The following is a 14,495-nucleotide window of genomic DNA, read 5'->3' as shown; positions in this document are numbered from 1 at the left end:
GCCGGGCCAGGATCTCCTCTCTCTGCCGCTTCCGTTTGTCTAAGGGATCTGTAGCCTAGGGGAGCGATGGCTTTGGGAACCTCACTCTGGTACATCCTCGGAGTGAGAGCTGAGGCTCCGTATGTTTCATCCTCTCATTCTGCCGTCCATCCTGTTTCTCTTTAAATCTGATATTTCCCCGGACTTCGCTGGCACACGGCTCTCTCCGACTCCGTCTTCATTCTGAACCCTCACACTTTGCTTTGAGAAGTGCTGGTGTTGAAAAGTAGCGATTTTCATGCAGTTATTACAGAAGCAAGAAGCACAGCCCCCCCCCCCCCCCCACAGCCCAGAACAAAATCCTGTTTTCAGCCTTGAATCCCCCAGTGTGTCATGAAGACACTCCTGCTAGATGCTCCTCGGGGCCTTAGCCGCACACATATTCTCCTCCTTTACGCCTCCAGCCTCCACTAACGACCCATTTAACCAGAACTGGGTCTTTAACCTCCTTAAATGGTCACGTGGGCAGTGCTGGAGTGGAACAAAGGGTTCTGCGGCGTCGACTAGCCGGCCGTAGCTTTGCGTTTCTGTCTTCCCCCCCCCCCCTCCACCTTCAGGGTCAGTGGTTGCTTCCACAATGCATGGGCGCCGTCCGCTGAGCGAGCACCTCGCATCCCCTGCGTTCAGAGCAAATGCGCATCCATTTCCTGCACTCTTATATTTATGACGCTTTTACCTTGATTGCACAGGAAAGCCAAACACAGATGGACTCCCGGCCCACCTCGCAAATATTGGCTGTGCTTGTTTGCTCAGCGATACGCTGGTGCTGCCTGTTACCCCGCTTGCCTCCGGGCGTGGGGCTGCCTTACAGCCGAGCTCTGCCGCTCTGCCAGGCCTCCGTCCTGCACTCCTTCTTGAGCCGCTGCCCTATAAAGAGGGGATTACGTTAGCTCTCTGCAGTCGTGTTTCCCTTTAATAATTCATGCAGTGAGAGCAGCACACACATGCAGCCCTGGCGCTCCCACGGTTAAATTATTAGAGGGAGCCGGAGCATTAAACATATGCTGATAGAGGCAGAGCGGCGCTCTCCCTAAATCAGGCGCCTGTGCCTTTAAACGGAGCCCTGCTCCCCCTCCCTCCCAAGCCGTCTGTGGAGCGCCTTCCCATTTGTCACACGTGAGACAGCTCACGCGGGCGGCGGTACAGCATGTGTCTCGTGCAGGGATTGGCCCAGATCCCTGTCAATCGACAGGCCCCACCATCCTGCCGGCAGGCTGGCTCTGCCGTGCAGAGGGGAGGATGGAGCTGCCTTTTCCGGACGGCTAGCCCCAGACGGCCGTGTTCCCGGAGCCTGCCCTTGAAGGCCGGGACAGCCCCGCGCTCCGCTCTCCGTGCCCATCTCCCGGGCCATTTTCTCCGGCACTCCCTGCAGTTTCTCGCCTGTGGGCGCGGCGGCGTTTCTTGCCCGGCCGGGGCGCCGCCATGGGGGGCTCGCCATGCTGAGCGGGGGGAGGGAGGGTCTCTTCGAGCTGGGCGGCCGGCTCCAGCAGCAGGGCGAGTCGCAGGCGGCGCTGCACTGCTTCCTCAGCTGCCTGCTGGGGCTGCCCCACGTCCACAGCTTCCCCTCGCTGCCCAACTGTCTGCACCAGGTGAGCCTGCGGGCCGCGCGCCCAGCTCGGGATGTGGATGGATGGATAGATAGAGGGATGGATGAGGGGTGAATGATGAGATGAACGAGTGTCTGGACTGGTGGGTTTACTCTTGAGTCCTCGTTCATTGCACCAGAATCTGCTGTCACACGTTTGCTTTTATTATATAAAACCTGTCACCTTTCGAATGCTCGACATCCGTCACGCTCCCTGTGTTTTCATCCTGATGGTTTTTTCTCCTCTCATCCTTTTTTCCCTGAGATGACCTTGAGATGAGGATGTAGCCTAATTAAAATTAGAGATTCGTTAGCTGAGGTCATTATGATAATGTGATGCTATTGGCAGCCAGCGCTGAAGTGCCGTGTGTTTACTGTGCGCTCTAATGTCCCGTCGCTGAACCGCAGATTGACAAGGGATCTGCTCTCATGATGAAGTTCTGACCGAATTGAAAACGTCAGTGTCTCTGTACACACAGTGTGGTGGGGAGGGCTGTTTTTGTCTGGTCTCCTCTGGCTCCCGGGCCCGCTTGCAGGGGACGGTCTCCCGGGACACACATCCTGTTTGCATTCCCTGGTCTCCATGCCACTCCAGCTGCCTGGGGACACGTCAGCGTCACGTAAACTGGTGGCATCGTGGAGCCCGCCGGGGAGCGGGCCGGGAGTGCAGCGGCAGAGCCTAAAATAGGCCATGCGTGAAGTGCGTCGCATGACATGCGTTTGGCCTGTGGCGCAATAAAAGGCGCGGCGACGGGAAGACGAGAGCACCCGCGCTGCGAACATTAAGGTAAACGGGAAGGCTATCTTTAGCCCGGCTGCCCGCCTGCAGCTGATCCTGACACAGCACAGAGTCCCTGACGCCTCTTGCTCCAGGACCGCATGCGCCGTATCTGCTGAGCCCAGAACAGCTCGGACAGGGCTTTCAGGTGTAAACGGGGCACCTTGGTGAAGCTCTAATGGGAGGATTTTATTCTCCCCGGAGGGACAGTGGAACAGCGATGGAAAGTGTTCTGAGGGCTGCCGTCGGGAAGCTCTTGTGCTGAGCTTAGCGAGGACGCCGGCCTCTGTTCCCTTTTCCGCTGAGAAATCTCACGGGATGCCAGTGTCGGCACTGTGCCTTCAGCCGTAAGCGAAACTCCGGCATGGAGCCCCTAAATCACCTATGTGACATGCCCCCCCCCCCCCCTTCCTCTTACAGATCGCAGAGCTTTTCATCGAGGAGAAGAACTGTATCCTTTTCACAGCAGCCCTGCTGCGCATCCTGCTGGGCCCTGGAGCCGCAGAGTCGGCAGGCTTAGCGGAGAATGCAGGGGGTGCCGTCACCCTGCAGGTACGAGGCTGTGTTACACGCCGGGGGGTCGGACCTGCGCGTCAGAGCGCCGTCGGCCTGGCACCAATGCATGGCTGCGGCCCAGACACTCAGGCCATGCCACACTGCTCCACCTGGAGCCTATCGTGGCCTAGTAGCATGCATCAGGGGCCCCGGATTACACCTGCATGTAATAGCATGCATCAGGGGCCCCGATTACCCCTGTTTCGTGACGTGCGCTCTGTGGTGTCGGGGACGGGGTCAGTCAGCCTGTGAGAGCTCCGAGCGGCTCTGTGGTTCCCACGCCCGCGGAGGTGCCGATCACATAGGTGCTGGCCTTCCGGGGTGAGCTCCGCCCCCGTTTTCGCATTATCTGCACACCAGGAAGACTCTTTGTGCTGAGGCCAGCTGAAGGTGATGTTTTAGAAGTGTTGAGTCAGGCTCTTCCAATTGGTCAGCCGGCCTTACCCACTGAGATGGCGATTTTGCCCAGAGCTGTTAGCACAGGGGCTGTTGGTACCATGGAACTCACTGGGAGGAAGGAGCATCAGCTGGCCCCCGTCCTGAAGGTCCGGCGAGGCTGGTCTCCCGTCCTGAAGGTCCGGCGAGGCTGGACTCCCGTCCTGAAGGTCCGGCGAGGCTGGTCTCCCGTCCTGAAGGTCCGGCGAGGCTGGTCTCCCGTCCTGAAGGTCCGGCGAGGCTGGTCTCCCGTCCTGAAGGTCACAGAAATGAGGTGAAAGCAGTTGGGAACGACAGCCCACAGCCTCACCACAGGCAAACGGGCAGAACAATTTGGTGTGTGAAGCAGTCATTCTTAGAAAAGTATAAGCTGCTGTCAGCTGTGTGTGTGGTCCATCTGTCTGTGAGATGTATATATTACATTGTGGGGACCAAATGTCCCTACAATGTGATTAAGAACATGTTATTATCTGGTTACCATTTTTTCGGTCCCCACAAGGGGAAACTGTATTTTAAAAAAATCTGTGAATGCAATCAAAAAACTAGCAAAGTCAGAAGTCTTGTATTTTGTTTGGTTCCTTATGGTTAAGGTTAGGGCTCGGTAGGGGTTAAGGTTGTCATTGTTGGGATTAGAGTTTTCCCATAGAAATGAATGGAGAGTCCCCACAAAGATATAATTACAAGCGTGTGTGTGTGTATGTGTGTGCACGCATGCTTGGGGAATGGTGTTTGGAGAGGCTGTGCTCGTGATCAGAAGTTCACCAGTTCCTATCCCAGGATTATATTCTTTGGTGATGGATGGATGGATGGATGGATGGATGGATGGATGGATGGATGGATGGATGGATGGATGGATGGATGGATGGATGGATGGATGGATGGATGGATGGATGGATGGATGGATGGATGGATGGATGGATGGATAGATAGATAGATAGATAGATAGATAGATAGATAGATAGATAGTGTGTATGTAGCAATGCAGCCCAGGTGATGTTAGGTTACTGGCCCTTTAAATCAGATGCTAAGTCCTGAATTACATAGGAATGAATAATCATGGGCCCCCTTTCCGCCAGGTATAGTGGGTCTCAGCGCCATGTGACTGGAGTTCTGAGTAAAGCAGCACACGTTCTCTTCTGCTCATCTCCTTCAGGCTACTGCTAGGGAGATTAACCATGACGACTTTGAGCCTCTGTGAAGTTTTTCATACATTCTAATTAGCGACAGGTTTATCTGCGCTGGGTCGGTGGGGGATGTGCATGCTGAAGAGGGCCAGCCTCTCTCCCGACAGACCAGTGCTGGGGTGGGATGGCTCTCGCTGGGTGACAGTACAGGCACACGGGGAGGTGAAAGCACTTCAGCCCCCGTGTCTGTAGCCGTAAATGGACATCAGTCTGCAGAATGTGTGCAGGCGAAACCGTCGCTGTCTTCGGGGGTCTCCTGTATCTCCCTAAGGCCACCAAAGGTACCTCAGTACCTGCTCCCATTATTGGAGCGGTTACATATTTATGAGGCAGTGAAAAAAACACTCGGGACAAATCCTGCTGCTGAGATGGGATAGCAGGGTTTCCAGCAGAGGATCAGCAGGCGTTAGTGTTAGCTGGCTCCCCAGAAGACCTTCAACTAAGCCCTAACCTGGTCGTCGGGAGCCCCAGAAAATCGTGAACTGTCTGGGGCTCCCGAGGACCAGGTCTGAGAAGCACTGCCTTAAGTGAACTGCCAGACGAACTCTCACTTGTATGAAGTTAGTTTAATCAAATGAAACACCTGGCTTCTCCACTGTAGCCCAGCTTGAGCAAAGTGCTTTGGGATTGTCATTGATGTCATTTTAATCACGGTGCCTGAAAGTGCTCACTGTCAGCACACGGCCGCTTTGCGTAGCGCCCTAATGACGTTCCAAAGCGCCGGCATGCTGAGCAAAACAAGAAACGCCTGCTGTCCTCTTCAGCGCTCCTCCCCTTCACCTATTGAACTTGGGGGTTCGAAACAGTGAGGCGGTGCTTCTGACCATTAAGGGGCGCTCCACAACAGACGTCACTGTTAATCCTTCACTGGGAACTTCAGGAAAAAACACCTTTGAAAAACGGTCATTGCCAAAAAACGTTTTAAATTTTGTTTTAAAAGCTTGATCCTTTTTTCTGATTATTCCTGTTACTGTCATTAAATGTCATCTTTACTTTGAGAAAGTGTTCTCTTTTTGGATGGTGCTTACAAAGACCAGTGTTAAAGTAAACTCCCCTGTGTCCTGCTCGATCCAACAGCGGAAAATCTGTGAATTGTCTCACTAAAAGGCAGATCCCACTCAGTCCTGTTTACAGATGAGCTCAGATATGGACGGAGAGATGGAGACCTTTCCCATTCTGCATGTCCCTGATTGGACGCTCTGTCCCTGACCTTTGGGGTCGTGGGAGAGGTGGATAACAGCCCGTCCCGCTGCTGTAGTCCCAGCGGCCTGTTCTCCTCGACACTGACGGCAGGAGCGGCTCTGCATTTTACACACTGACAGGCATCATCAGGCACTGCCATAGTTGTCTGTTTGTGGTGTCTGTTTACAAAAAAAAAATGGGTGAATATGACTACGATGGAACCAGGATTGCCTGCTTTGTCTCCTGGAGAGAGTCGCTTGTGGGTTTGTGTGTTTTCTGGGCCACGTCATTGTTTGAGAGACACAGTCGGGGCATCACCAGTCTGTCACATAGCCAACACACGTGCGGTCGGAAACTCCATCCAGAAGTGATAACATAACTGTTTGCTCTGGCTCCTCTCCCTTCCTGGAAGCGATCTGGTTCACTCCTCATATACCCAGAGGTGTTGTGTTACAGGGATGGGAGGGATGTGCTCTGTATCTCCTAAACCTGGCTCATGTACTTGTTTCTGACTTACAAGCAACTTTTAATTGCTCCTTGACCGTCATAAACAGATGTGAAGGCGCTGCAATTCATCCAGGCGGAGAAGATGTTCTACGAGGTGGCGCTGATTGAGCTCACCGCCCTCCAGGGGGCAGCAGGCAAGTTGACCGAGCGGCCGGCCTCCGGGGCAGCGCCTCAGACCGCTTCGTCTCATGGCGTGCTCAAACTGCTTCCTTCTTGTCGAGCTTGAGATGTGCCTTATGGCTCTGTTTACCTCTGGGCTGGGGGGATGGGGAGGCGGGGGGTGGGGGCGGCTGCTGCCATTGTACACAGGAGAGCTCCTTCTTTGAGTTTTCAGTTTCTCAGTCTCTAAATAAGTGGGCCTTGGCAGAACCATTAGGACTCTCAGAACGAGCCCAGTGTGTGTGCTGCGATTGACCTGCGCAAAATTCCAAACCAAGCCAGCCGTTGGTGCTGAGGTCACGTGACGGGAGAGTGGACAAGACAGCAGTTAAGGGCTTAAATGCGTTGGCGCCTCCAGGCACCACAGCAGCCCTATAATGTACCGCGAAAGCTCTGCCCGGGGGGTGATGAGTCACCGGACTGGTGGGCCCGGTGGAGCGCGGCCGGTTCTCCGTGGCGGGGGCCTGCTGACGCAGCATCCAGCGCTCTGCATGGAGCAGGGAGGAGGCAGGATTCGCACAAGACAAATGGCCTTGCTGTACTTTATTTGATTAAGGGATTCTCAGAGCCCCACCAACCACCATGCATCTGAATCAGCACTTAACTTGTCCCCCCCCCCCCCCACCTTCTCGTCACTCCACCTTCTCCCCCCGCTGTCCCCTTTCTCCTCTGTCCTGTTAGGGGAGGGTAGGTAATGTGACCGAATCACATGGTGTCTCATGGGGAAGCTCAGGAGAACAATCTGCTTTGCGTACTGTGTGGCACAGGATGTGTGGGCATGGGGGCACCTCACCCGCCCAGCCTGCATGCTTTCCCTGCTGGCACCCTAGAAGCGGCTTGGTGCCCACGTCAAGGATCCGGTTTCCTCGGTCCTCGGAGCTCCGACCCGCCCGCCCGGTCCAGTCTGTGGGCTCTGATTACACGGCCATATCCGTCGCAGGTGCGCAGGACTCGCCGGCTTCGCTGGGTTCCGCTGCATGGGACCGACCCGAGGAGGAACTGTCGGAGCTGGCCTCCCAGGCACAGGACTATGAGAGACTGGCCCAGCTGTGCATCATGAGCAAAAGGTAGGCCCCACCCACATGCCGCCATGCCCCGCCCCCGCACCAGCATCCATTCCCGGTTGGCCTATAGAAGGACCTGAGCCATCAAGCATCTGACTTTGATGCTTCCCTGACTAAATAGCCCTCAGTTTCAGGCTGAGGTTTCTAACCAGCTGGACCTATCACAGCCTGCCAGGGTTAATGAGAGGACGGGGCATGTGTCAAAGGTCAACAGGGATGGCACTGGCATTCTGGGAGTTTTGGAGAGTTTTACATGTGCGGTTACTGGGGCTTCACTGGTGAGCTTACTAGGGGTTTTCCAAGTGGGAGTGCCCCTCCCAGTACCACAGCACGCTTCTGAAGTGCAGTGGGAAATACACCTCCAAGGAGGACTTCCTTCTGCTGATCTCTGAGTCACACACCTCATACTGTTAGCTTTCTCATTTCTGGAGCTTCCATTTGAAAACATTTTTGGTTCACAGTTCATTTTAGTTTTTTGTTCATTTCTGTTCCTTTGCATTTAAAATAAATGTGATGAATGTCTAGTGCTACGTGATGCTTCTGTATGCGGGGGTGGGGGTTTGAGCTGCTGACCTTTTTCATGGCCCAGCATTTACGAAAATAGAATGGAAATTCCCTCTCTGTGAGCCAAGTTGGCCATCGGCGTACCCGAAGCCACGGGCAGGACGAGCACTTTGTCATTCCGGTCCTGAGAGACAGATGGAAACAGCGCTTTTATCACGCGTTTCGGGTTTCACCTGTCTCCGGAACATCTTCTCCTGGGCTCGGTTTCCCTGCCCGGCGCTGCCGGATCTGCAGGCTTCGGCGTAAATGGCTGCGAGCTCCAGGGTGACTGATGTGTTGTGCAGCCCTGATGTTGGGCTTGTCCTGCTCCACCCAGTCCTCCTGTGCTCTGCCTCGCGACATAGAAAGGCAGGAGCCCTCATGATACATATTTCCGGCACCCCCTAGAGGTCCACGTCTGGAGCGGGACCGAGGCACGTTTGTGAGGTGCCAGCCACGGTCGCTCGACTGGGCCCGGAACGCCCGGGGAGCGGGATGGGAGCGGGATGGGAGCGGGAGGAGCTCTTTGCTCCTGGCTGGGGCCACGTGGGGTCAGGGGCAGCTGCACCCTGCTGCCCTCGCTCGTCTCCGATACCGCCGATAACATCGGGCCGCAGCCAGGCTCATATCCGCTTCTCGCCGCGCCTGCAGGAAGTGCCTGTTAAATGTTTCAGCGGGACGCAGCGACGCTCCTCCAGTGGCCAGGGCACCAGGAAGATGCCGATCAGGTGTCCAGAGAAATACTTAAAAACCTCATCCGACACCCGGACATTACTTATTCAGAGCTCCGGGGTTTGGCACCCGTGCCGTGGCAGAGCGGCCCATGCCCTGGGCACGTTATGGCAGTGAGCGCATGATAGGGGTGAGGGGCAGTGCCACACGCTCTGCCTCTCCTGCATGAGTCCGGGGTGGGGGGCTGCCGTCGTGATGGAGGGTGGAACCCGACCTGTGGCACCGGACCCCCTTCCGCCTTCTTGCCGGATTACTGTGCCTGCTTTTGGCAGCGGGGGAAGATTTCCACTGACTCCATAATCAGGACTCTCTGGCCGTGCCAGGAAGCCTGTGCCAGGCTGTGCAATCAAGGCCGCCGGGCTCGCAGATTAGCGAGGTCCGCAGACACACCTGGCTTCACCAGACTGCTTCTGGGGCCGCACTAACGGTGCACCGGGATAGTCAGGACCTCAGGTCAGGACCCCAGACCTGTTTCACTGGCTCATTCATTTACAGTGATGAGGCCGGCACACGCTTTTCCTGCAGTGTATCTCGAATGGGGTGACGTCACTGTCCTGATAAATCGTGTCCCAAGCCTCGGACTCCAGTGCTGCATAGCCCATCCAACAAATCTGAATCTGATTATTCGGCAATAAAATCAGCAGGAGAGTAACCCTGAGGGGGGGGCGGTGAAAGGGAAAGGGGAGAACAGGAGTATTAAAAGGGGGGTGATTAATGAGCTGGCGGAGCTCCCTGTGCAGGCCGCCGTGTATCCAGAGGACTATATTGGGCTGATGGGCCCCCCCACACAAACAGAGTGTTCATTGGGCGGTAATTACTGCTGGCGGGGGGTCTGAGAGGGTCCATCTGCTCGGCGACGGGGACCTGGGGGAGGGGTCACGGTCACATGGGCTTACACAGCGAACCACCTTGAAGCTCTGACCTTGCTCGACGGCGGGGGGGCACGGTCATGGGGACGTCCTTGCCACATGTGGCTCGTACCCCTGATGCGTGACGAGTGACGTTCTCTCAATCCTCCTTTCATTTCAGGCCTCACCTCGCTCTGGAGTACAGTGGGAAGGTAGGTGGACGCTGCCTCCTCTCATATCCTCAGTGTTTTCCATATGCAGATATTGTAACAGTTACAATCATTATGTGACCTATGGCCCGTGTTTGTTGTATCATTGCACCATCGCTGAATTCTGTCCTTTTTTTTCTTTTTAAATGATCATCGAGTTGAACGCAGCTTGAAATGTAAATTATTGCTCAACGAGCCAATGAGGAAACAGTGTTCTTGGATTGACCCCTCCTACCCCCACCACCCCCGTCTCAGGCCACTAAAATCCGTCAGAAAGCGTTTGGCAATGACCACCCCATCACCGCCAGGAGCCTGGAACTGCTTGCCTCCGTCTATGCTGAGATTGGGAAGACCGAGTATTCAGGTACACAGAAATACTCCCTTGTCACCTTCAATGAGATCAATACGATTGAGTACTCAGATACTCACAGTCACACTCCAAGTCTCAAGGCAATGCGGCCTCACGGTATTTCGGAAGATCATGCCACTTCCCATAGGATGCAGGACAATAGCACCATGTATCTTGTGAAAGCGTAAAATCAGGAACTTCCCAGCTGAGATCCTAGAGAGAGTCAAAATGTATCCTAGTACAACTGGGATGGCTGAAATGACTCGGTCGTGAAATTGGATTACAGTGAGACATTTTAAGCTGTTTCAGTTACTGTGGATTAAAAATCCCCCAAGCACCTAGGTCACAAAAGCCTCACAAACACCAGTACGAGAGCCTCATCATGTGCGTGGCAGGTGAAGGACGCTCTGGTCCCCGTGCCCAGGTGCCAGCTGCCAGCGTGCCCAGCATACGATTTCCTGCTCTCCTAGCAGACAGGCGTGCCACCCTCTTGACTGTACGTGCAGGCAAACAGCTGGGCCTCATTTAATTCAAAGGAAAATCTTGGAATGAACTTTTAGCTCATTAAGTCCCCATTCTGAGCTGCTTAAATTCAACTACAAGTATCATTACACATGCAAAGCTATTTCGCAGCTCCCCGGAGGCGTGGCGCGGCCCTCTCGCTGTATGTTCCGGCTTTGTATTCCGTTTACGCAGCCACATTAGCATGGCTCGCCAGCCCTAACGAGCCGGACGGAATGAGTTTGTTTTTCCCGGTGGTCTTGCTGCGTGCGCAGTGCTCTGCGAGCCCGTCTGGCGAGATGCTCGCGGTTCCTGAGCTTGCGGCTGCCTCCCAGCGTGACTTTCTTTTGAAGATTAAGAGCAGGTCAGGGCCTTAAGTGGGGCTGCTGGGTAAAAGACGGGGGCCGTGCCAGCAGAGGTATGTGCCATCTGTCAGAGGGGCCTCTGAGAACTTCACACTCGTCTGTCCCCGGCCTGACGGGCGAGGCCAGCGTTTTTGGGAGCCTTATCACTATCTTAGAAACGGAGCTGCCCTTCATACGGAGGTCAGAGTGTGCAGCCGCTCCTGCGTAGCTTTCGGTGTCACCTTGTACCCCCCCCCCCCCCCGCCCCACTCCTCCGCCAGCAGCGAGGTGTGTCCAGACAGGTGTCTTACCTGTGTTCCGTTTGCAGATTCACTCGGCCAGTGCGTGACGGCACTGTCGAAGTCGATGACCCCCACCGAGGCCTTTAGCCACGCCTCCCGCAGCACGGCCTCCAGTCACAGAGAGCGCCGCTCCGACGTGCGACATCATCACAGGAAGGAGCCACACCCCCTACCGGAAGTGCCCATGACAAAGGTGCGGTGGCCTCACCAGCTCTGAGCTGCGGCACCTGACTCGGCCTTCAGTGGTGAAAATGTCACTGTTATCACTTCTGTGTTGTACGCTGTGAAAGCGGAGGTTAGTTTTGAGTTCAGCGTTGACTTTTAGCGACGGGTATCAATGCCATGATGCCATTTTTTAATGGAGCGTCTGAGCCGTGCACTGCTGGCCAGGCTGAGCGCTGAGGGACACGTCTGGCGTGTGTGAGATGGGCAGCGACGACACAGTGATCTCTTAAGGAGGGAAGGCGAAAACACTCTTGTGAATATGTGACAGAACTCTGTGGGTAATTTATTCTCCGAGGGTTCGCTCACACTCCAGTTCTGGTAAAGCGCATTTACCCCCGGAAGGTCCTCCTCCTGCTCGCCTTGACGCCTATCTGTCCTTTGACTGAACCGCTCTGAAAATCCCCCGATGTTATATCACATCTGATGTGTGTGTCTCCCCCCCCCCCCCCCCCAACCCTGGTCCAGATCACCACTTGCAAATTTCCACCCTCCATCCTGAAACGGTCCAACCTGTGTGGCAGCGACTCCGAGGCCACCCACAGACGGCGGTCAGAGAGGCGGGTTCGCTTCAGGGAGCCCGAGAACATCGTACATGGTAAGATCCGGCAGGAAGTCAGGGGGCGAAGGTCAAGGGTCAGCAGCCTGCTAGGCCACACAAGCAGGTCATGTCGGCTTCTTTATCCAACCTGATTACAGTGCTGTGTGTAAGTGCATAGAATCACTGCCTCTTATCCACGGTACCCAGATATTGTTAGTGCTGCCACCTAGTGATTTAAAATCACCACTGCAGGACAACTACACACTTCGGCTTAGTGACACTGTGTGGACTGTATAAGCATTGCTTTCTACGCGGATTGGTGCTGGAACTCTGCCCACAGCCTTCTCATGTAGCGTAGAATTTAAGGATTTATAGGAATAACCAATTTTTTTATTATTATTAAGTGGAAAAACTGTGTACCTGCAGTCTCAACGCGTGACACGTACATTTGTGGGACATGTGACTTGTGTCATGTGACACATGATTAATAATTAAAAAAACACCGTAAGGCATAATAGCCACCCCCCCCACGTGTGATGGAAAAGAATGGATGTGAAAGATAAAATCATAAAAAAGGTAATCAGGTGCCGGAACCTTCCTCACAATGGAGCAGATAACACCATAAGGCTGGGAGGAGAAGAGCAGCCCCCCCGGGGTCTAACTGCCCCTCACCTGAATGCATGCGCTCGGCGCTTTAATGGGGGCCATTATGTGTGAATAGCAGATGAGTCACGCCCCCCATTCCGTGCCAGGACTCGGCGCCTCCTCTCGGTCTGTGTAACAGTGCACGGCGTCCAGGATTCCGCTGGCCGACGGCTGCGTGGCTGTGCTGTGTGCGAACATCCAGCAGAGGGCCTCGCTCTGCGACACCCACTTACTGAGTTTTTCTTACTTACAGGGTATGACGCTTCTCCTGGCCGCCCGCACCTGGCGCCGCTGGCCTGCCTCTTCCTGCTGCTCTCCGTACTGGGCGTGATGCTGTATTGCATGGGCAGGCGGCGGCCGCTGCGAACCTGCGAGGAGCTGGAGGCCATCCTGGCCGTCTGCGTCCTGCAGGTGAAGCAGCTGGTTTGGGGCTGCTGGGTCTGGCTCACCATGCAATGACCCTGATCCACCAGGAGGGGGCACCCCAGAGCTCAGCCCACTCCCTGCCCGCCGCTCAACCAAAGTCTGCAGAGGGCATGAGCCTCACATGCAGGCCGTTCACATACAGTATGAGCGGGAGGTGCTGTGACGGGCGTCATAAGGGCCTGAAGCTGTGTTCCCTTGCAACTACATGTAGAGAAACAGAAGCGTATTCTCAGAATTATGTAGCTGTTATGGATGTGTAAATATTTTAGCTGTGGATATGTCATGTTTAAGTTTTTAGAGAGCTAGAAACTGTGGCATTTAAAGGCTTACGCATGTTACTAAAGATTCATTCGCTTGCATTGCATTTCGTGTAAATATTTTACAGATCCAGCGCACTACTCTATATGTATCGACTCACGCTTCCGGAACATCCAGTTTCCAACACATGTTATGGCATAAAGTAGCTATGTTGTGGATTTAGGAAAACAGAAAACCCATAAAACCTTTGAGAGGCCGTGTCACCGTCAGGACAAATTGAAACAAGCACAAACATCACGTTTCGGTAATGGAAACAGGCACAAGGCGAGCTAAACTTCAGTGGGTCCGTCACTATGGGCGACAGCGTGATCTGCTCACAGAGTCTAGACCCCTCCCACTTTGACGGTACCTCGATTTTAGCAGCTGATTCATGATTCCCAGCGGCCAGCATGCAAAAAATATTTATTCGTGGTACGCGGCCTGCGGGTATGTAAGCAAAGAGCCGGGCCAATCGAAAGCCATTTAGCGATTTTGTTCTTCGTACGTCTAGTTATTGGAACGACACCCAACATGAAGGTACGTACATAGTGTGTATTATCTGCAGTGTTCCAGTGCACATCCCACCACTTTTGATTTGCAGCCTTTTGTATAAACTTCACTGTGTTTTTTTTTTTATTATTTCTCTGATATTCAGGTTTTAATCTAATTATCAGACACTGTTAATGGTATATTTGGGACTGGTGAACTGCTGTGAAATTATCATATCTGGATCATTTAAAGCACAGTAAGAGCAACACAAGAAAATGTCATATTCCAGTTTACCGGCATGTGACATCCTGTCTTGACAGCTTGTACACTACAAAAGGCCCAAATACCTGTGTGACACAGGTACCGGTTACATGTGTAGCTGAGGTGTGTGTCCTCATTGTTAACCTGACGCAGCGAAGCGTGTCACATGCAGGAGGGCACACACTGCACACGCGGTACCGTAGCGTGACGACACCCACTCACGCTTGCGTCTCTATCAGTGTTCGTGTCCTCAAAGACCGACTGCTGTTGACAGACTTGGAAGCATTCAGACACCGAG

At 54.2% G+C, this 14,495-nt stretch overlaps 1 protein-coding gene across 1 annotated transcript in view; it reads left to right on the top strand.

Annotated features, from left to right (window-relative positions):
• The window catches only part of c14h14orf180 (chromosome 14 C14orf180 homolog), a 135,834-nt gene extending 122,320 nt beyond the window's left edge, over positions 1-13,514 (top strand). The window contains exons 8-14 of the mRNA XM_072699199.1: positions 6,313-6,399; positions 7,365-7,491; positions 9,793-9,823; positions 10,076-10,184; positions 11,343-11,509; positions 12,007-12,136; positions 12,978-13,514. Of these exons, the coding sequence (XP_072555300.1) occupies positions 6,313-6,399; positions 7,365-7,491; positions 9,793-9,823; positions 10,076-10,184; positions 11,343-11,509; positions 12,007-12,136; positions 12,978-13,183 (857 nt within the window). The 3' untranslated portion in view covers positions 13,184-13,514. The remainder of the gene's footprint in view (positions 1-6,312; positions 6,400-7,364; positions 7,492-9,792; positions 9,824-10,075; positions 10,185-11,342; positions 11,510-12,006; positions 12,137-12,977) is intronic.
• Positions 13,515-14,495: the final 981 nt, after the last annotated feature.

Source organism: Paramormyrops kingsleyae, chromosome 14, assembly GCF_048594095.1.
Source record: "Paramormyrops kingsleyae isolate MSU_618 chromosome 14, PKINGS_0.4, whole genome shotgun sequence".
Classification (NCBI taxonomy): domain Eukaryota; kingdom Metazoa; phylum Chordata; class Actinopteri; order Osteoglossiformes; family Mormyridae; genus Paramormyrops; species Paramormyrops kingsleyae.
The sequence above is the reverse complement of the archived record's forward strand: the minus strand, read 5'-3'. Positions and strand labels throughout refer to the sequence as shown.